At 42.7% G+C, this 22,450-nt stretch overlaps 1 protein-coding gene across 3 annotated transcripts in view; it reads right to left on the bottom strand.

Moving 5' to 3' along the window:
- SLC4A11 (solute carrier family 4 member 11) overlaps positions 1-22,450 on the bottom strand; it is a 173,834-nt gene that overhangs the window by 69,425 nt on the left and 81,959 nt on the right. For all 3 annotated transcript variants that reach the window (XM_074991656.1, XM_074991658.1, XM_074991657.1), the window contains exon 7: positions 1,964-2,087. In XM_074991656.1, coding sequence (XP_074847757.1) covers positions 1,964-2,087 — 124 coding nt within the window. The remainder of the gene's footprint in view (positions 1-1,963; positions 2,088-22,450) is intronic.

Genomic DNA, 22,450 nt, shown 5'->3' with positions numbered 1-22,450 from the left:
AGAGAGCTGAAGGCTCATATATTTGAAGGTATTTTGGTGCTGTTGAGTCAGGCACTGCTGCGCCTAACTAATTTCAGTAGCGAAGTCTCCTTTTATCAGGGATTTTATCAGCTAAGGTCCTAAATTCTTTTGAAAAGCAGTCACAGCTACGCACGATAATGCTGAAATCAGCAACACCTTTCAAATCTATGACTTGTCCAAAGGCTCATGGTCTGCAGGGGAGCAGAGGTGTGAACCCAGGTCTCCCTAGTCCCAACTCATTCTTCCTGCTTCAAAAGCCACCTCTACTGTGGACAGGCTTAGTATAGCTAGAGAGTGTGGGTAAACAGCCTGAAGGGGAAGAAAGGTGCAGATTTCTGTAACTCACCCACCAGGGAGCAGCACAGGTCCCAAGCTGGCTGATGCCTGCCACAAGAGCATCATTTCAGAAGCTGATCTCATCTGGCCCAACAACTGGGATCCTGAAGTAGAACTTGAGCTCCGATGGCCCCTAAAACAGTGCATTTCTTGCCTGGTCTGTTCCCTGTACATTTATTATACTGACTCCTTAAGAATCCCCAATTAATAAACTGAGGTTTGGTAGGTTTGTGTCCCAGGGCCAGTAATATTCAAGTTATGGTTCGCTTGGGAACCCCAGCCTGCATTGGCTGCAACACTCAGGATAAACCTTCGGTTACCTGTCATATGGTTATTAACACTTAGCAAAGCCACCCACACTGCAGCCCAGCAAGGTACGGCCAGCTCATAAAGAACGAGCGTCTGAGCACCCACCCACTCACACTACCCCTTGCGGGACAACCTGAAGCTTTAGTCATTATCTGCCTCATTATCACTGCTTTCCTCATCACCATCATCAGCACTCAGCATCTGGCATCTCTCAAGAGTCTCATCTCCCAAGCAGCATAGACTGAGATACCGCTTTGATAATGCGTGACACCGGCGCCACTAAGCATGTGCAGAGAGGAAGGGGGTGGGGGAAATTCCCTTCTCCTTTTTTGTATTTCCTCACACACCTACAGCTGAGCTGCCTCTCTCCCATAGGCCAACAGAGCTTTTATTTCACATGTATGCCAGTCAGTTGCCATGGCACCACTTGTGGTCAGACTTCTGCTGAGGTTAGCACTTTGAAACAGCCCAAGATGGTACCACCTATCAACTTGTGGTTACCTGTCAGGAGTTTAGATCACAAAATGGTTGGTTGTCATGACTAAGGCATCGACATGGAGGCTCAAGAGCTGCAAGCGGCTCTGAGGATCTTTGCAGCGCATGGTATTAACACATGGTGTGATTCACTTAATAACCAGGCTAACCTATCAACCTATGAGGATGCTTTTACTGTGTTATTGACCAATGAAGTTATCAACCAGTGTTCTCTGTAAGCTGAGTGCTTGAATGGCTGCCCAGGAGAGGCTCGGGTGCCATCCAGCTGATTAGCAGAGGGCCCACAGCAACTCACAGCGGGCAGCCTGTGTTTCTACTGATGGTGCATGTCTGTACATATCATGGTGAATGTAGAATGCATTCTGTCCATGGATGGAAAAAAATAAATAGAGGGAACCTTCTTATCAACTTACACTAAGGTGTTCCCTTAGTTGCTGTATGCATGCGCGCGCGCGCGGGGGCAGTATAGCCTACACCTTGAAGCAAGAGCTACGATACCAGATCAGTCACTGTCAGACTTCCAGACTAGGCCAGACTCCGGCTCCAATGCTAGATAGGAAGCCATTCTGCCCTGTAAGACTGCCAGACCCTGGGGAACAGGAAAGGCATCTGTCATAATTTATACCTTGTGTTCACTGCTGAGTCAGAAGGAGACGTTGGCAGACAACCACCGTGGTGACCTCAGTCTTGCCCGCTTCCTGTCGCAGCTAGAAAACGGGCAGTTATGCCCCCTTAGTGGGTGCCAAAAGACAGTGATAAGAGCGTGCTCTGCAGCATCGAAGCGAACGATGGAGAAACTCACCATTTTAGGAGGCGCGAGAACCAGTATCACAAATCTCACTTCACAGGAGTTCTCCCCCCAGTTCTGAGGCCTCTCCAGTCGGCTGATGCAAACATGACGTCGCTGAAGAGACTTTATAGTGCAACTGTCAAGTGAGACAAAAGTAGTATGGTTTAGCTCAGACAATACAGGAGCCACTCTCCCTTTTGCTGAAAGAAAGTTTAAATACTCCAGCTAGGATGCAACAGGCATGTCAGAGAACAGGTAGCTTGAAGACACTTTGTTGTAAAAAGCCCAAAATGGCATTTGAATGCTAGCTGTTCCCCTTCCTTTCTAAGCCTCATTCCTGCAAGCTGCTCAGCGGGAAAGGTGCTTGATACCACCAGGGCCCTGCTCATGGAGCAACTCATGGGGGCCTACCTCGCTTAACACTTCCCAGCTGCTCTGTAATAGCCAGTAAATGAATAAAGAAACTTACCCTAACTTTGCAGTATGGCAAATAGCTCTAGCTAGTAGCCACCCCCCCCCCTTTTCTTTTTTAAAAAAAATAAAAATATGAACAGAGAGCACATGGCACTTCTGTTGATCCATTCATGCAGATGTCTCAAACTATGCTGCAAATGGCTAAGGGTAAAAGCCAATCAATACACTGCTTCTCCCTCTTATTCCTCCTTTTAGAGATGTCTCAATATTTTTGTATTCAAGAGATTCTCCCCTCCGTACTTGGTTGAATTATTTTGAAATTACATTACAAATACCAGGGTCTGACCTCCCACTCTGTTGGCAGGGATGTAAGTCCCATTCAGTTAACTCGTTAACCGTTAAGGTTAACGAGTTAACTAAATGAAGGAAGCAGGTGTTTTAGGCCTGGCTTGGCTGGAGCAGGTCTCCCACACCCAGCCGTTGACAGGGACTGCTTGGGCCAGGCTGGTGTGCCCCTGCCTCTAGCATGCCCTGTAGGGTTACAACAGCCCCCACTGGTTAACTGTAACCAGTAACTTGTTAACATCCCTAGTTCAGAGGACTGAAATGGTGACATCGAAGATCAGTAATGAAACTTGAGTCGGAAGCTTCGCCAGCCATCAAAGAGAAGAAGGTTGTCAAAGAAGTAAGCAGTTATGTAGCTCTTTCAAAGACTGCCAAGAGTTCAACAAAGAAGCCAGACCCTGACATTTCTCATGTTACAAGCAAAACTAATTATTAAAACATGAAGGCCATTTATAGGCAACACAAAAGAGCAACAGTTTCTGTTTGCTCTTCACTGCAACTACCACAGCATGCTGGTGAGGTGGGTAGCCATAATTCTCACCATTTCACCAGTGGGGGGAGGGGATAAACAAAGCAAGGTGACTTGTTCAGCATTTCACACCTAGTCTATGACAGGCATGGGAAATGGATAAATCAAGATTATACCCAGGACAACATTGTATTAAGTATTCTCTTAATACACTTTACAGCTCTTTGGAAACAGACTGACAGACAATGCATCATAACTTTATTACTGAAGCAGAAAAGCAGTCTAGTAGCACTCTAAAGACTAACAAAATAATTTATTAGGTGATGAGCTTTCGTGGGACACACCCACTTCTTCAGATCATAGCCAGACCAGAACAGACTCAGTATTTAAGGCACAGAGAACCAAAAATAGTAATCAAGGTTGACAAACCAGAAAAAAATTATCAAGGTGAGCAAGTCAGAGAGTAGAGGGGCAGAAGGGCAGAGGGAGTCAAGAATTAGATTAAGCCAAGTATGCAAAAGAGCCCCTATAAATGACCCAGAAAATTCCCATCCCAGTTCAAACCATGTGTTAATGTGTCAAATTTGAATATAAAAAAGAGTTCAGCAGCCTCTCTTTCCAAAGTAGTGTGAAAATTCCTCTTCAGTAACACCCAAACTCTTAAGTCATTAACAGAATGGTCCACTCCATTAAAATGTCGGCTGACAGGTTTGTGGATCAGGAGTGTTTTTATGTCTGTTTTGTGACCATTAACTCTTTGTCTAAGAGAGTTTGAAGTCTGTCCAATATACAGATCACCTGGGCATTGTTGGCACATGATGGCATATATGATGTTAGTTGAGGAACATGAGAATGTGCCTGCGATTCTGTGAATAACTTGGTTAGGCCCAGTGATGGTATCTTCAGAATGGGTATGTGGACAAAGCTAACAGTGGGCTTTGTCGCAAGGAAAAGTTCCAGGACTGGTGCTCCTGCGGTATAGACTGTGGTTGTGGGTGAGACTCCTTATAAGGTTGGGAGGTTGTCTGTAGGAGAGACCAGGCCTATCACTTAGGGCCGTCTGGAGTGTGGCATCCTGATTAAAGATAGGTTGTAGGTCTTTAATAATGCGTTGCAGTGGTTTGAGTTGGGGGCTGTAGGTAATGACCAGTGGCCATCTGTTCTTGGCTTTTTTGGGCTTATCTTGGAGTAGCTGGTCTCTGGGTATTCGTCTGGCCCTGTCAATTTGTTTTTTTATTTCTCCTGGTGGGTAATTCAGGTTTACGAATATTTGGTAAAGATCTTGTGCTTTTTGGTCTGTCAGTAGGATCAGAGCAAATGCAATTGTACCTAAGGGCTTGACTGTAAACAATGAATCTGGTTGTGTGTGCAGGATGGAAGCTAGAAGCATGTAGGTAAGTATAGCGATCAGTGGGTTTCCAGTAGAGTGTGGTACCGGTCAGGCCACCCTTGATTTACACTGTAGCATCTAGAAAATGTCTCTCTCGTGTGGAGTAACTGAGGCATAAATTGATGGTGCGGTGCAGATTGTTAAAGTCCCTGTGGAATTCTTCGAGTCTTTGTACCATGGGTCCAAATCATAAAGATGTCATCAATGCATCTTAAGGAGAGGAGGGGTAATAGGGGACGAGAGCTGAGGAATCGTTGTTCAAGGACAGTCAAATATATTAGCATATTGTGGGGCCATGAGGGTGCCATAGAAGTTCCACTAATCTGGAGGTATAAATTGTCCCCAAAGTGGAAATAATTGTGGGTGAGAACAAAGTTACAGACGTGAGACACCAGACTGGCTGTGGTGACATCAGGGATGGAATTCCTGATTGCTTGTAATCCATCTTTGTGGGGAATATTAGTGTACAGAGCCTCTACATCCACGGTGGCAAGGATGATGTTGTCAGGAACTTTTCTGATGTTTTGTAATTTCTTCAGGAAGCCGGTGGTATTTCGGAGATAGCTGGGAGCGCTGGTGGCAGAGGCTTTGAGGAGGGAGACCACATAACTGGATAGTCCGGTGGTAAGGGAGCCAATACCCAAAATGATAGGGCGTCCAGGGTTCCCAGGTTTGTGGATTTTGGGAAGTAAATAGAATAATCCAGGTTGGGGCTCAAATGGTGTGTCTGAGTGAATAAGGTCCTGAGTCCCATAAATAAGTCAGAATAAGCACAAATAAGTCAGACTTTGAACACGAGGCAGCCAGACAACTCTCCAAAACCACATTTTACAGATTTCTCTCCTCTGATCCCACTTTGGAATCCCAAAAGAAATTACAAGTACTACTTAAGGAACTCCCTGCTGCTACTCAGGATCTTATTCACTCAGATGCACCATATTAGCCCCAACCTCTTACTTTACGACCTCACTATTGGCGTGAATAGCATCCAACTGATATTTCACCCTAACTGCAGCGCTTGAGTTTGCAACATGAGAATTTGCATTATTTTTAATGTATTAAATAAAAGCAAGATTACATTACAGTTATTGCTTTTTTTTTCCCCCCAAGCAAACATTGGCCAAAGATATTACTAGAAATTAAAGGACATGGACAATACTTTGGTTCAGTCTCTTTTTTCCTTTTTCTTGCCATAGTTTTATCACCTTAATTGGCATATTGCCGGTAGCAAGCCCTCCACGACTTGGACAGAAGATGGGGTGCAGATCTGGGATCGAATAAATAATTGTCATACAGGTCTGAATAGTTAGCTTCTTAAGTGTTTTCATATGGGACATTTTACCAGTTTATAGTTTTTTGATGGACACTGAGTCAACTTACTTGATTTATGCCACCTAACAACCTCACAGGCTATTGTTAGACATACTTCTTTATACACAAAGGATAGTTAGATTCCTTTGTCATTTGCCCAATACAGAATATGTGGAAGGGCATAGGATTTCACATCTCTGTACTGTATTAGTTATGTTGCCTTTATTTCCCCTTTCACATCAAATCAGACTCAAAATAGAAAATCCACACATCCCCTCAGGATAGAAATAAACCTATTCAATGTTCAGGCATGTATCCGTATACTTTTAAATCTGTTTATATATAATCTGTTCTTGAGTGGCAATTATTTGGAGGTTAAAGTTACTAAAGGACACATTTGTTAGCAACCTACTATGAAACTTTCCAACAGGGACCAGATGAAAAAATAGGGTTAAAACTGAATTCAACAATTTGCAGCAAACCAAAATCAATTTTAATCTAGAGTCACTGAGATGGTTGAGCTTGAACGTACCCCTATCATCTTGTGTTGTCAACCGTGTTTTCCAATTCACCAAGATAACTGGGATAAGCACATGGACATTCTTGAGCTTTGGGACAGCAAGGATATCTGTCAAGTTGTCCAACAGCTCAGGTCATCTTGCCTTCAATCATATTAATTGGTAGAAACTCATGCATGAATGGAAAGGTGAACAGTTACTGGACTGTTAGCAAAAGTATTCTGCTCTATTACCTCACTGAGTCAATACGTAGCCATTGAGCTCAGTGATTAATCCTTTAAAAAAAAAAAAAAAAGTAAGTTTTGCCTGGAGTTCTGAAAGTTATTATTTGTATTCTGGCAGAGGCCAAAGTCCTCAATCAGGATCACAGCCAAACTGTGCAAAGTGCTGAACAAACTGTTAAGAAGCCATGATTTTTATTCCAAGTTGCCAACAATGTCCTGATCGTACATTTAGGCATTCCTGGGGCTCTAGACAGATGCATGGTGCACCCATGCACTTCTGAATGCAAGATCGGGTCTTATTTAGAATACACAAATAGAGTATCATGTGTCAATCTATAGGCAGTTCTATTTGGGAGAAAGAGGATTAAGAAGAATAGGATCATGCAGTTACTTGGATAACAACATGCAGAGATTGATGTCTCCAAGTCTTTTCTAAAGTTTTCTTCATTTTCTACAGACAAACATGAAGACACACAGCAATCTTCCACCGTACTCCTCACTAGAGGAATAAGTTTTTGTAGGCATTGATTAAATGTTAAATACTTGCATTCAATTTCTTCCCAATATACTTACTCGCAGCACCCACACTTTTCAATCAGAAGCTTGATTGTATGAGGTACACTAAAAATTTCAGTGGGTGCCATCAAAACTCAACATGTATCGAGAATCATTATATTACGGTATACTCAGAATTACTGTATATACTAGGGTATGGTAACCGTTGACTTTGCCTAAATGCTGATCTCTGTACAGATGTAATATGGTTAGAACAAGTGATCATGCCTGTGAAGTCAGACATCATGATTAATAGTTGATTTTGACTAGAGTCATGGTGCCCAATATGCTTGCCACATGTGGCAAACAGGACATCATGATGTGGCAATTCTGGGCTCTGGAGCCACATGTGGCTCTTGGAGCCTTTAAATGCAGCTCTGAGGAGCCACATATATGGAGTGACCTCCGCCCGCTCTGTGCATGTGCCCCACCACTTGGTGGGACAAGTGCGTGGCGGCAGCAGTGGCCCCTCTGGCTCCGATGAGTTGCTGGCATTCAGTGGGGCGGGGGGAAGCAGGGGTTGGGCTGGGGTGCCTGTCTCTGGGGAAGGTATTCAGTTATTGTGGGGAGGGGGACTGGGGGTGCCTCACTCTGGGGGAGGGGAAGGGCATTTATTTAAGAGTGGAGGGAGGAGGGGAGCTGTGGCGAATGTAGACAGACCACAACCACAAGTGTGGCAATCCTTGAATTATTATTGGACACCAGTGGTTAGAGTCTCTTTGTAGAAAATCCTTCAGGAACAGAGGTTGCTTCTTGCCAAAGAGACAATTATGGGTCCCAGGCCAACAAGCCAGCGAAGTGATGTAAGGGCTGAAGAGGTTAATGGAAAAAGATGGAATAAAAGCAAGGAGAGGATATCAACCAAAAGAAAATCCCACATTAAGCATGAATCACAATACTGGAACGATTCTCAGACCAACATCAACAATTTCCTCATGGGATTTGTCAGTGAAAAACTAGACAATGCCCAACAATGAAATAATGGCACTCTGTTCTGCCAACTCAGAAAGCACATTAAAGCCAACAGCTTCTTGAACCAGAACAAGATGACTTCTTTGTGCTAAGACGAAATAATGCCATGTATGCCCATGAGACTTGGAATATGTTACAATAACTCCATCCAAACGAGCAATTTTATGCCTAGTTCATAGTCTATGACTCACTAATGGATTCTTTTAAAATATATTCAATTTGATCTGATTTATTCCAAATGGGTTCTGGAAACTTTTCAGATGAATTTTTTTTAAAACTTGTCTAGTATTCCTTTGTGAAATGAAAACAAGTCAAAATGACAGAACTTTCAAAATAAAGTCAGCATAAAGGAAAGCCTACCAGCCTGATGAACAGCAAATAATTGGAAAACTTTCCAACAACAAAGGAGACAGTAAAAGGCAGGGATCTTAATTTTGCAGCATAAAAAACCAATGTGCACAGTTACATAACTTAATTCTAAGCATTACATGTGTATTTTGGAGCTAGAAACCATGATAGCTGGTAAGGGTAAATGGTTAATTGAGTATTAAGACTGTCTATAAATAGTGTTTCCTAACCAGGGGTCCACGAAAAAAGTAAAAATTGTCATAGAAAACAAGTTTTAAATAAATTGCAAAGTTACAATGAATTATTATTTTCAAATTAAATATCTTCCAATAACATTATTAACTGCTGTCCAAAAATATACGTTGTGATTTCTTTCTTCATTTCACGACGTGTACATAGAAACTAGAACTGGCTTGGATGAGGGTCCGTGAATGGTTGGGGGAGGGCGTGGTTGGGAAGGGGTCTGCAAACAAACAGTTAGGGGGCATGACAGGGGGTCCATAATAGAGAAAAGATTGGGAACCACTGGTTCCCACCATAGGAAACCCATTAAAATACAGCAATAGAAGGTAGTGACGAGGTTGCTGCTATAAGATAATTATTAGGTAACCTCCTAGAAATAAACAGCTGATTTCAGGTCAAGACAGATGACCACTCCACAAATCTAAACATCACAGCTGGCTCTCTCAGCAAAAAGACCCCGCCTTGATTTAGTTGTGAGGCCTTTTCATCTGCAAGTGGATGGAACTTCAAATTAAAGAAGTAAATCAGTACTGCCAGCCCTAAGCATTCAAAAGTTTGCGTCTGCCTTCCCACGAGTTGGAAGACTTAACATTTATTTATTTGCTGTCCAGATTTTTAGCCCTTAGGCACCACTTGCGTTAAGACTTTCCAATTCTTCTCAGGAGCCATGACAACTAGCTATCTAGCTTGAATTTAAATAAAAAAAACGAGATTCTCATGGTGCCAGGATCTGGGGTTTTAATAAAAAATCCCTCTCCCCGAAAGCGATATCACAAGACTTGGGATCAAACGATGAGGTTTGGAAACACTGGATCAGTGGGGCAATAGACAACCTGGGGAGTCACTATACAGGCTGTGTGTGTTTTGTGGATGAAGAACTTCAGAGTCTAGCACTGTAAGTCATTCACCTTTCATGAATATCACAAATATGGCGAGAAAATGAACTCTTTTGTCATCTCCTCCAACACTGTAGGAAGATATTTACAAGTCCTGATTGACACCCAAAACTGCACCATTTATTTCCAAGTCTGATTTTATTTACTAAATTTAGTTAAACCAGTTTAACTACATATGGGCACTCAAAACCTGTTTCAATCTGGCTTATATTGGTTTCAACTTGGTTTGATAAATTTACAAGTGAAAGCTAAACCAATAAAGCCAGTATTAAATACTGCTAAGTCTCTGCAGTGGTATAACAAGTGGTTAATCTTATTTAAACAAGCATACTTCAGTGTGCAACAAGTCCTTATGCTAAAAGAAAAGGCAGAACTGCTCCTAAAATTAGTCAGCCTGTAACTCTGCTTCACTGGAGACCTTTCACCTGTAACTTCCCCCATACCTCTGGCTTCCTGCAATAATACACAACACTGCATATATCCTTATTAGCATTCACTGACACTTCACAATTTTTAAATTGCGAAAGCCCTTTACAATAAAAGATTGGGCAGAAATGCAGTGGAGACAAAATGAACTGTATTTAAATACCAGGTCTTATTTACAAAGATGTCACAATATCACATTCTCTCACAACACAGTATTCATAAGGAGTCCTTTCAAACTACAGTGCTCATTTCTGCATCATGACACTATATGCTTCTTTTAGTTTTTAAAAGATTACTTTTAAAGCCCTGTTCAAGACAAGAGGCTAGAACCTCAGCTGGCAAGAGCTGGCACAGCTCCACTGACAGCAAAGAGCCACATGAGACCAAGATCTCACCTAAGTCAGATTGTGTTTAAGCAAAACCCACACATTCCTCACACAAATTATAATTATTTAAAATATGACACGCAACAGAAATAGACCAAGAAAGGAAATTACTTTCAACAGTGAGTTCTTGCCAGTAAGAAAAACGTAACCATGCTTACCCATCAGTACTAGTCAGCTAGCCTTTTCCTGCCCTAGAGCAGCAACATTCTTATTCTTCTGCATTCCATGTACTTTAGAAAACTGTGCCCCAAGTGCCATATATGAAGGCTTAAACCTTCTAAGACCAGGAGCACACGTGAGGGACCTAGTCTTTTACAACCTGGATGGTCCATTTTGGCTTTATTGACATCTTGCCAAGCGGCATATCGGATAACGTACTAGAATACCCAGTTCCAGAGACTCGCTTTTTTGATATGGTATTGAATCAAATACCATATACTGGTCACCATCAAAAAGATCTACAAAACAGAATGCATAGAAGAAACCAGCCATAGCAGAAATTGGACCATCTTCTCAGGCACTAATAATTGACCTTTGGAGAGAGTCAAATTTTTGGTAAAGAAAATTTTGCCTTGACAGCTTGAATAGAAAAAGTAAAATGAAGGTGGACAAAGGTTCCTGAGAGCAAAGAAATAACCAGTACCACACAACCATGGCTGATTATGATGGGAGCAGACTTTTTATATAAGGCCGTGTCTACACTAGCCAAAAAACTTTGAAATGGCCATGCAAATGGCCATTTCGAAGTTTACTAATGAAGTGCTGAAATATATATTCATTGCCTCATTAGTATGCGGGCTGCCACAGCACTTCAAAATTGACGCAGGTAGCCGCCGCGCCGCTCGTCCAGACGGGGCTCCTTTTTGAAAGGACCCTGGCTACTTCGAAGTCCCCTTATTCCTATGAGCAGATGGGAATAAGGGGACTTCGAAGTAGCCGGGGTACTTTCAAAAAGGAGCCCCGTCTGGGTGACCCGTGTCAATTTCGAAGTGCTGCGGCTGCCCGCATGCTAATGAGGCGCTGAATATGTATTTCAGCGCTTCATTAGTAAACTTCAAAATGGCCATTTGCACAGCAATTTCGAAGTTTTTGACTAGTGTAGACATAGCCTAGGTGTTTAAGAACTTCAGCCAGCGTACTGTTGTAAGCATGAGGGCAAAGACACTCCTATACACAGGATTTCAAAAGAATAAAATCCTCTAGTGTTCTTCTAATAGAGCTTTTTCCTTTTTACAGAAAAAGAGTTGCCAAGGAAGAAATATGGCAGAAGAGTACATTTTGTTATTTAAAGTGATGCCTTGCAATTTTATGAGGCATAGCTTTATAACCACCACTGTGTTTTAAACTACTTTATTTTGAAAACTTGTTATTTTACATCCTAAAAGGATACAGTAAGGTTGCAACATTCATGAGGGTTCAGTGTTCAGGACCCTCAAGAATGTTGATTTTTGTGAATGGGGGGTAGGCTTGGAACCCCAGGGAAGCAGCGGCTGCTGGCGCTCCCCCCTGGAGCCTTGGAAAAGCATCGACCACCAGTGCTTCAGGGAAGTGGCAGCTGCTGGCGCTCTGGCCCCAGAGCTCTGGGAAAAAGAGCGGCATCTGCCAGCACTCCCAGCCCTGGAGCCCCGGGGAAACAGCGGCAGCTACCAGCGCTCCCTGTCCCAGGGCACTGGAAAGTGGCAGCCACCGGCACTCCCCACCCCAGGGAAGCAGCCTCTAGCAAATAATGGAATTCGCAAACCTTACATTCGCAAATGTGGGGACCCTACAGTAATGACAAGGTTTTTTCATGGTAACTTTGAGACCATAATAAAGAAATTCCTTGGAGTACAGACTGATAAATACTTTTTAAAATGTGCAAAAATGTCCTACTTTGGTTTAGGGATGAAGCAGAGAAGCATCTGTACTATGCTTCCCATGCTATGATTAAGCATATTCATTAAATTTTTTTTGGGGGGGGAGGCTTATAACTTTTAAAATGTATTACTGTTTGTATCGTAGTTTTTCTTGACACCCAAAATAGCCTCATGCATCACGTTTGAAATGTTATCTACCAATCCAAGTGAGTTAGCTCCTCCAGAGAGAGGAATATAATGGCATAATTAACATATTAGAACTAAGCAAATTTGCAGCCGTATGAGCACACAGGAAACTTCACGAAGCACCAAACTAAATTCCCATCTTGCTGAGAAATTTTTCCTGTGCTTCGTCTGTCATGAGGGCTTTATTAAATCAAGTGAAACATTTCAAAACAAATCCTTCATGTGCCTAATAAGTGCAATTAGAGGAAATGGCCCTTCCACGACTTGACATTTGCCTCCTCATCACCCGACTTTTCCAAACTTGGCTATTTTTATAAAAGAACAGCTGTGTCCTGGCAAAAGGGGATCATCTTGGGACCGGCATTACCTCTAGTTAAAAAAAATTCTGTGAAGAATTCCAGGTGCTATTCCAAAAAAGTAGTCACCCTAGGAAGAACACATCAAGAACAGAAATGCAAGGAAAGACTGACGAACTATTGCTTGCTGCTATGTTATTAGCAACTTACAGTGCACATTTTATTGTAAGAATTAGATACTTATCTTCATCTCAGTCCTTGGAGGTAAGCAAGCATTAGTATGTGAACCTACACAAGTACAGAGCATAGAATCATATAATCAAAGAATACTAGAACTGGAAGGGACCTGAAAAGGTCATCAAGTCCTGTCCCCTGCCTTTATAGCAGGACCAAGCATCTTATAGATCATCCCTGTTGGATCCAACATGTTCTTAAATATCTCCAATGATGGAGAATCTACAACCACCCTATGCAATTTATTCCAGTACATAACCACACTAAGACAGATAGAAAGTTTTTCCTAATGTCCAAACTGAACCTTCCGTACTACAGTTTAAGCCCATAGCTTCTTGTCCTACCATCAAAGGTTAAGGAGATTGATTTTTCTCCCTCCTTGTAACACCCTTTAGGTACTTAAAAGTCATTATGTCCCTTCTTTTCCAAGCTAAACAAATTCTTTAAAGAATTCTTTAAATCATCCCTCATAAGTCATGTTTTCTAGACCTTTAATCATGCAGGATCTGTTCCTTAATCTCTGGGACATGGAGGATCTAGCTGACTGGACATAGAGAAACTAACATGTAGGGGAGACCTGAAAAGACCCAATGGCTCCCAAATCAGATGCCAGAGCACGCCACATTTTGCTAGCCAAGTGATTTCTAAAAGCTGGGCATTTAGACTAATTCCTCATTCCCCATTTGAGAAGTCTACTAAACTATTTGAATTTGCTACCAAAAGTCAGCAGGCACCGATGAAACATACAAAACATTTAGACGCCCATGTATTTCAGGGATGAGATCTGCTTTAGAACTCTAGCACACTATAAAAAAGAGCTTCTACATGGATCAGCCCGTTTACTTTCATCCCGGTGATAATCTTTGGAAAGACTTTTTGACAACAGGATGCTTCAGTGACCGCAGTTACAAAAGCTGTCCCCTGTGGCTCAGCAAGTCTCAAGATGCAGACTTCTACCTGCATGGAAGTATGAGATTACCACATCAGTCAAGCTCTGTCAGTTGGGAACAGCTTGTCCAGCAGCCTTAAGTCCCCAGCAAACCACCTCCTACAAAAATGCTACCAGACACAAGAGTGAAGCAGAACAAAAACTCAACTGCATTTTGACAAGTCTTTTATTTACTCTGGTTTCTGGGTCTAACAGGCCACTCTATCTTTGAATTCTCAGACAAACTACCTGGGCAGGCTTTGTCTGTAGGTTTCTTTTCTAACAAAAACTAAAATGCAGCACAAGCCATTGCCTATTTCAAATGCACACCAAGCATCAGAGAAACAGTGCTGTGGATTTCTGCTAAGTTAGAAACTCAGTAACAGGCTAGCGAGCCTATCAGCAAGGCTTAGTCCACTCTTGACTAAGGCAGCATGCAGCTCCGCACAAAGACTTTTGCCAAAGAGCTCCCATGCTAACACCATCCTAAGACATCTGAACAAGACATGTTCTTCAGGCATCACTGAGCTGATCGGTTTGTAAAAGTATCTTGCCTTCCTGTTCATTCCGACGTTCAAAATAGCACGCACCCTTTCAGAATATAGAGTTCTTTCCAACTGTTCTGTGGATGAATGCATATTGCAGACAGGCTTTGGGTACAACTTAGACCAGGTATTATACCTGCCCTGTTACCGAAGTCAGTGATGGGCAACCAAGGCTAGTGAGTGGGCCACTTGAATGGCCTCCTTTATCTCAGTGGGCCGCAAAATTGAAAATTGGGTCTGTGCACTAACCGTGACCCCATGAATAAAGACTAAGTACATTGCACTCAATTCTCCTTTATCCTGCCTTTTGACACGCATGGATCCATTAGTAGGGGCAAATTGAACTGTGGAAGGAAATAGTGAGAGATGCATCAGACACCAACAGGCACTGAGCCCATGGGTATTGATAGTGATGAAACTGAACTGCCAGCAAAAGTAAGAGCAGAGTGCGTGCATGCGTCACTTCATTTTGCCAGGGGCTGCTCCCACCCCCACCTCACCTCTTCCTTGCCTCCTCCCATGAGCACACCCCATCCCTTCTCCTCCTCCTCCCCAACAGCATTTCCAGAGTGCTGCCAATCAGCTGGTTCCCAGCATTCAAGCTGTGGGAGGACCAGGAATGGGGCAAGAATCAGCTGATTCACAGTGCTCCAGAAGTTCTGGGAGGGGTGGGGAGGAGCAGAAGAATGCAGGCCTCTCCCCCCCGCGGCAAAAGAGGTGTGGGGGAAGACCGCACAGGTCACGTGTATAACCTCGGTGGGCGATCACTGTATGCTGAGTGCTTGGGTGATTGCCCAGGAGAGATTCAGGGGTACCCAGCGTATCGGCAGAGAACCCTCAGTCACCCACTCTGGGCAGCGTATATTTCTATTGGTGGAGCACATCCGCACACACCTTAGTGCACATAAAATGCACTGCACCCATGGATGGAAAAAAAAAAAAAAAAATAGAGGGAGCACTATTGGGGCACTGCTGATCGCCCACCGCTGCTCTAAGTGCCTGGCACCACCCACCTGATCTCACCCTGGCTTCCACTGCTCAGTTATTCTTTAGAGGGGAACCTCAATAACCCTTTCAGACCCCAGTTCCTCCTGCAAGCCAGCTCTCTTTGCAGTGCTCTGCCCTTCTTACCGAAGCACCCACAAAATTTTATTACATTTGCTGTGCATTTAAAGGGCTGTTAATAGGCAGCTTATGCACTTAACAGAGGTGGACAAACCCTCCACTTCCATCTAACTCCTGAGCTCATTTGTGGTAAACAAAAAAAAAAATTAAAAAAAAAAAAAAAGGCGGGGGAGTTAAGTGATCCCAAATGTAGGAGATAGGGACAGAACCTTCCACAGATAACCACAAGTTTAGGAAAAAAAAAAAAAAAACCCAACACATGCTTCTAAAGCTCAAATGCAACAACTAAAATCTTCCATTATCTTCCATTCAAAGCAGCTTGTCTCACCATAGTCATTCTTCCAGCCTGCCTGGCCCATCCCCAAACCAGGATGCAACATATTGAGAAGCACTTGCTTGTGAAGGATGCCAAAAATGGCTTTTCCTTTCTGCTCATATCCTTCAAGTTTTGAAGTCAGGAAGCCCTCCTGGGGCCTCTGTTCACTGGGAGCCAGGTCATGTTTTGCTACCTCCCTCCCCTATTGTGATAGTTACGTAACCAACCACCTCCCTCCTGCAACTAGTGGGGTTGATTTGTTTGCCTTTTATGTAAATGTACTTTGCCTCGCTCCTTCCTCAACTTATACTGTAGACCACGGGCAGCAGGTATAAGAGGCAAGGGAAGGTATTGGCTACCTTAGGTCTTAGTACCTAGCTGTCAACAGGCTGCTGCAGCCTGATGAGTCTCCTTCAGGAGCAGACCTAATAACTGAAAACTCTTCCAGACTGCCAGACCTATCATAACAACACTGGACCTGGGAAAGAGCCATTAAGTGCTAATGAAGCCAATTAACAAGCATTTGCCAACACAGCGGTATGTACAAGTTGAACCTCACTAATTGCAAAGGATCTCACCTGGCAACATCTGTAATCCAACATGATTTTAGTTAGCCGCATGTCTACTTATCTTAGGAGTGGCCAAGCTTCTCGTGGTCCCATAAAGTTTTGTTTGCAGCCGCTAGTCCTGGTTCAGTGTTTTCTGCTGTTATTTATCTGTAATTTACCCCCATGTCTTAAGAGACCAGTAAGCAGTGGAAGTGTAGGTAATGTGCTAGACAACATTGGACCTCCTGTCGTCTGACAAATTCTCTTATTCAGCACCAGACAGGTCCCAAGGGTGCTGGACAAGAGGTTCAACCTGTACTATCAGTTTCTGAATTTCCTGACAAAAACCAGTTCTGCATTACTATAATATTTACTCAGGACCTGTTAGTCTATAGGACTTCAGATTAAATTTTTTAAAATAGCTCATTAGTAGTTTGTTGCTGAAAATTATAAAAATCTCTAAAAATTCTTGCGTAGATTTTTAGATGCATAATCTACTTCAGTTCATCTATTCAATCTATTCATTAGCCTTAAATGACTGTATATTCAGACAATGAATAAATAAAGTCTTCAAAAATCACACTTATTTCAAATACATATTTTTATTTTAAAATTTCTATACTATATAAAACTTGCTTCTAAACTCTGTCTATCCATCATCCCTCCCTACCGTAAATGCTTCTCCCTTCACATCCTGTTAGAGAGCCCTTGAAGGGATCACATCCCTTTTCCTGCCAATAGCTGGACAAATGAGTTTCTATCATAGGAAATACATTAGTGTTTGTTTTGTTTTCTAAAAGCAGTGAGCTTGTTATGAGCACACTAAACTGCTCTAGCTGATTAATTTCAAATTATGTCTGTTTCAGTGCGTTAAATATGTACTAATCTGGAATGATTACTTCATGAAGGCATAAGAGTACATTTAATATACAAAACCACCTTAGAAATAGCGAAATGTTGTATTCAGCAGGACAGCTGCTTTTGCTCTTAGGACAAAGCATTCGCAAATACAACTCTGACAAACTTCAGGGTATATCAAAAAACCTCTGAATTACTTTTTATTCCCCAAATGGAGTGTTTTTCTTTACGTACCTCCTGCATGTCCAATCTGGCAAGAAGTGAAAACAGTCTTCCATTTTCTTTAGAAAGACATGGCAGAAGAATGTTTCGTTCTCCCCCTCCATCACCCATGTTATTTGAAACATTTGGGTTCAGGGATTTGGCTGGAAGGAGCAGAAGGGAGGCGGGAAGAAAGAGAGGAGAGAGACAGCAGGAAGGGGGCAGGGCCTGGGCAGAGTATGGCAGCGCCACAGGCTGGGGAGCTTGCCTCCCCAAGCTGCAACTTCACTCACTGTCCATGCTAGGGACCCATTCAAAACAGGCAGGACAATTCCTGGCAGTTTAGGATGCGGTGAGTTAAGCCCTAGCTACCAAACATTTCTTAAGAAGTGACTTGCAGCACATACCCATGATTCTCCATATTTCACCCACACACCCCCCACCCATGCAAAAATGTTCTTTGAGATATAGATTTGGACAGTACCATACGGCACAATCTCTAGATGTGGAGAAGGGGGTCTGCCCCATGAAAGCTCTTCACCTAATAAATTATTTTGTTAGTCTTTAAAGTGTTACATGACTGCTGTTTTGTTTTTTTAAGGTATAGTGAGTCTGCCAAGCGTATTGAGAGTGCCGACAGCCTAGTGAACAACCAGTAGGCCTGTGTGTCACAAATGGGTATATGGGGCAAAGATATGAGGGCAGCCACGTTAATCTGTATCTACAGAAAACAGCAAGAAGGCCTGCGGCACCTTATTAGACTAACAGATATTTTGGAGCATAAGCTTTCATGGGCAAAGAACCACTTCGTCAGAGGCAAAGAGGCACTTAAAAAAAAAAAAAGTGGCGGGGGGGCGGGGCAAAGAGCCAATCCAGAGCTGCCTGTGGCTTTGACACACCAGAGAGGCTGTATTAACTTTAAGACTAGCACTCAATGCCACTCTCTTGTGTCACCTGTATTTCACAGATCTGTTCAGATAGAAAGCTACAGTTCTATTAGCTCAACTTGCACTTACAAAGCAAGGTCTATGGAAAAACTACTGCAGTTGAAATTCTCTAGTTCAACTTCCTCGGAACCTGACTGGTGCAGAACCAGAGAATTTGTCGAACCACAGGAGGTCAATATTGTCTAGCAGCATTACCAACATTTCCTCTGAGAATACATTTAGGGGTACCTTAGGGCTAAACACCACAGAACACAGACTCAGAACGGGTGGCAGTAGACACACACTTTATGGGACCACAAGAAACTTGGCCACACCCATGAGAAGTGGCTGCCCGGCTAACTAAAGTCATGCCGGACAACAGATATTGCTGCACCAGAGGCTCAACCCATACCAAGTCTGGTCAGGATACAATTCCGTTAACCCTTTGGGAAGGAGTTTTGAATGCAAACAAAAGCCTCACATTATCTCCAGAGAACTCTAAAATGGGATCTCACCAGAAGACCCTGAAGCTCTTTCAGTGGAGACAATTGCCACAGTAAAGACTATAATTGACAGATGAAGTAGGGAATACTATTTCAAGAGTCTAAAGGGACATTTCATGAGCTGACTGAGAACAAGATACCACGGAGTTGTAAGCTCTCTAACTCCCCTCAAAAGGCTTTGTTTCATATTGTGGCTGAACATAGTCTTTCACTGGGCTAAGCAGCAATGAACAAGAGAAGGCTGAGACACACGCTTTTACCAACAATACTGAGATTTCTAATTAAGTTTGTACTCTACAGACTGAAACCCAGCTCCTAGTAGTGTTACTATTGATTACTCACTCACAAAGGGCTTGTCTACACTACCCACCTTCTTTCAAAAGGATGGTAATTAGGGCACTGGGAGTTTTCTAATGAAGTGCTGCGGTGCATACACAGCACTTCATTAAGCAAATTTCCCCTTGCGGCAACTTCGAAGTACCAGCACGCATCTAGCTGCAGATCATCTGCCGGTACTTCGAAGTCCCTTTACTCCTCAAAAATTTTGCACCGCATGCACTTCATTAGTAAACTCTCCACACCCTAATTACCATCCTTCCTTCGAAGGAAGGCAGTAGTGTAGACAAGCCCAAAGAGAACCTTTTCCACTAATGACCACAGCACAGGCAAGCTGAATACTTCCTAGAGGTCAATAGAATTTCCTGTACCTTGTCTGAACAGGACAGTTCAAGATCTCTCAAAGTCCTATGGCCCATGCTGTCAAGTGGAGAGAGTCTGGGTCCAGATGGCAACTCCAACACCTCTGCTCAATCAATAGATCTGGAATTGTGGGGAAAGACAAATAGTTGCAGTAGATCTGAGAACTACTGTTCTTTTGATCAGGTCACGGCAATCAGAGTAATTTTGATTTTAGCTTCATTTTCTTCACTCTTAGGCTGTGTCTACACTAGCCCAAAACTTCAAAATGGCCATTTCGAAGTTTACTAATGAAGCGTTGAAATACATATTCAGCGCCTCATTAGAATGCTAGTGGGCTCGTGTAGATGTAGCCTTAGAGTTAGAGGTATTTGGGGAATGAGGTGAGGACATACCCCCGAGCACAGAAGAAACAGGAACAAGGTGAACAAGTGTCCTTTCCTGCTAAGAACATCGCAGTCAAGTTTTGCAGATAACAATTAAAAATACCCTGTATGAATATTTTTCAGCTTCAACATTTTGTACCAGAGCATAGCAAGAAAAGAGCTCAGTCAAACTCCACTTTTCTTACTGTGGGGAAGCTTACATTAGACCTTGAATGTTTCCCTTAGCAAAGTATTTAATCTCTAACTCCAATCCTCCTCCTTTCATTTGCTTTGGAAGTCATACAAAACTTATGCCATGATGCACAATGCCTGCTTCATTCACTCTTACTCTCACTACAGGAACAAAAATGAGAAATAAATGAAGATGGGGGGGAGGGGAATGACAGACAAACAGAGAACAAATGAAAATGACAGCAGCCTCAGTCTAAAAGACAGCTAAGGGTGAGCAGGAGGAACGACACGCTGCAGAAGAAAAATGGCAAAGGATTTTATTTCAGGTTATTTCCCTATTCATATACTGCAAAAACTTGTTATTCAGCCTGACAAATCTTTCACCCAAGTTAAGTGAGTTGTAATTTTACTTCAGGCCATGCAGATGCTCTAAAAATAAAGCTTTGTTACAAGCTTTTCTACCTTAGCTACAGCAAAAATACTGTAAAATAACAGATATAATTATAGTGCACAACTCATCCACTTGTTTCCCTTATAACCTCCTCCCTCCCTTTTCATTAGTGTCACAAAGAGAAGGAAATAAGGAAAATTGTGGATAACAGCACTAAGGTTACAAATTTATTTCCATAGCAATCAGGATATGAAAAACTATTACCCACATTTGCTGTTATTCACCTATTAGGGTTGTCTGAAGTGGAAGAGAAAGTATGAATTTATGCCATCAAATCATATGAATTTAATTCATCAGAACATTTGTAGCATAATTTCTCCTTTGATCAGTGCTTTGTTCTGAAGAGACTAGGTCTAAGAACACATACAAATAAGTCTTTTATAAGCGATTGTAGTTGATGCTTGATCACACCTATTCTAAAGCTTATGTGGCCACCATATCCTTTTAATATAAAACTCAGTTTTCAGTTACTCAAGGCTTTGCAATAAGCTGGTATCTTGGGCTGAAATTTTCCATGACCGTCCACAGCTTGAGAGGGGGAATTTGTTTTCGAACGCCTTGAACTCCACACCTACAGGTACCTGATTTATGCTGAAGCAGAGAAAGAGACTCTGCTTCCACTTGAAAAACATTCAGCAAGTTTTTCTTTTGCACACACACAAAATATGGGTGAATTTTAGTGTCCGAAATATTCAAGGCAACTGTCTCCCTTAAGAGAGTTGGTTAATTAAAAAAAAAAAAACGAACAACTTTGGTCTACATACTTAATGTCTGCTTGGGTTAAACACCACAGCTTTAGACAGCGATAGGTACAGTCATACAACAGAATCACCATTTAAAATCTCCAGGACAAAGTTTTCCGTGCAGGAAAAAAAAAAGTGGTAAAATTTCCCAGTAGAATAATTCATGCTGCACTGAATCCTTCACAACTCATTCACAGATGAACCCCCTACCAGGATTCCTATCCCTTTTTTAAAGCACTCGTTCCTGACACTCCCTGCAAGCTTGCTCATCTTCAGATGCTCATTTACAGATGGCATGTGCGCGCACACATGCACATTGGGAAGCAGTGGAATATAACTTATCGCCAGCTTCCACAGTGCTGTGAATACAGTGAAATATTGCTGCTATTGCTGCAGCATGGCTGTTCTTGTTGCTCCAAAATCAGTGGCCCTAGCAGACAGACTGGCATGTAAATTCAGAATATCATGACCTTACATATGGGAAAGAACGCAGGCTATGTTCAGCGGCAAAGGCATTCAGTCAGGTTTATTGTTGACAAAGTCTGGTAACGGTGTCCCAAAGTAGCTACAGTAAAACCCCGAGTTACATAGAAGTTGTGTTCCTGCTACCCCTGTATAACTTTTTTTTTTTTTTTTTTTTTTTAAAAAAAAACACACAAGTCACTTGGTTCCCAGCTCCCCACCACTTGTGGGACCCAGGAAACTGACCAGCCCACTGTGGCTGCTTCTTCCTGTCTTCCCCCAGACACAAGGCTGTGAGGTTGACAGTGGCTTCGCTGTCGGAAGACAGGGAGAAGGGGCTCTTAGCCTGCCTAGGTGCCCACGGCTGCAGACAGCTAGGCAGGCTGACTGCTGCAGAGCAGCTTCAAGTTGTGTTTAACTCACATTAGAGTGAGTTACGCACAACTTTAAGCCACATACTTTAGGGATTTACTGCATAGGTACACTAATATATGTATGTCTGTGACAAGGTGTTTCGCTCTGTCAGCACTGCACAATCCTGTTCCCTATGATGCACAGGAACGTCCCTCCT

Source organism: Carettochelys insculpta, chromosome 4 (genome assembly GCF_033958435.1).
Source record: "Carettochelys insculpta isolate YL-2023 chromosome 4, ASM3395843v1, whole genome shotgun sequence".
Classification (NCBI taxonomy): Eukaryota; Metazoa; Chordata; order Testudines; family Carettochelyidae; genus Carettochelys; species Carettochelys insculpta.
This window is presented reverse-complemented; position numbering and strand designations above follow the sequence as displayed.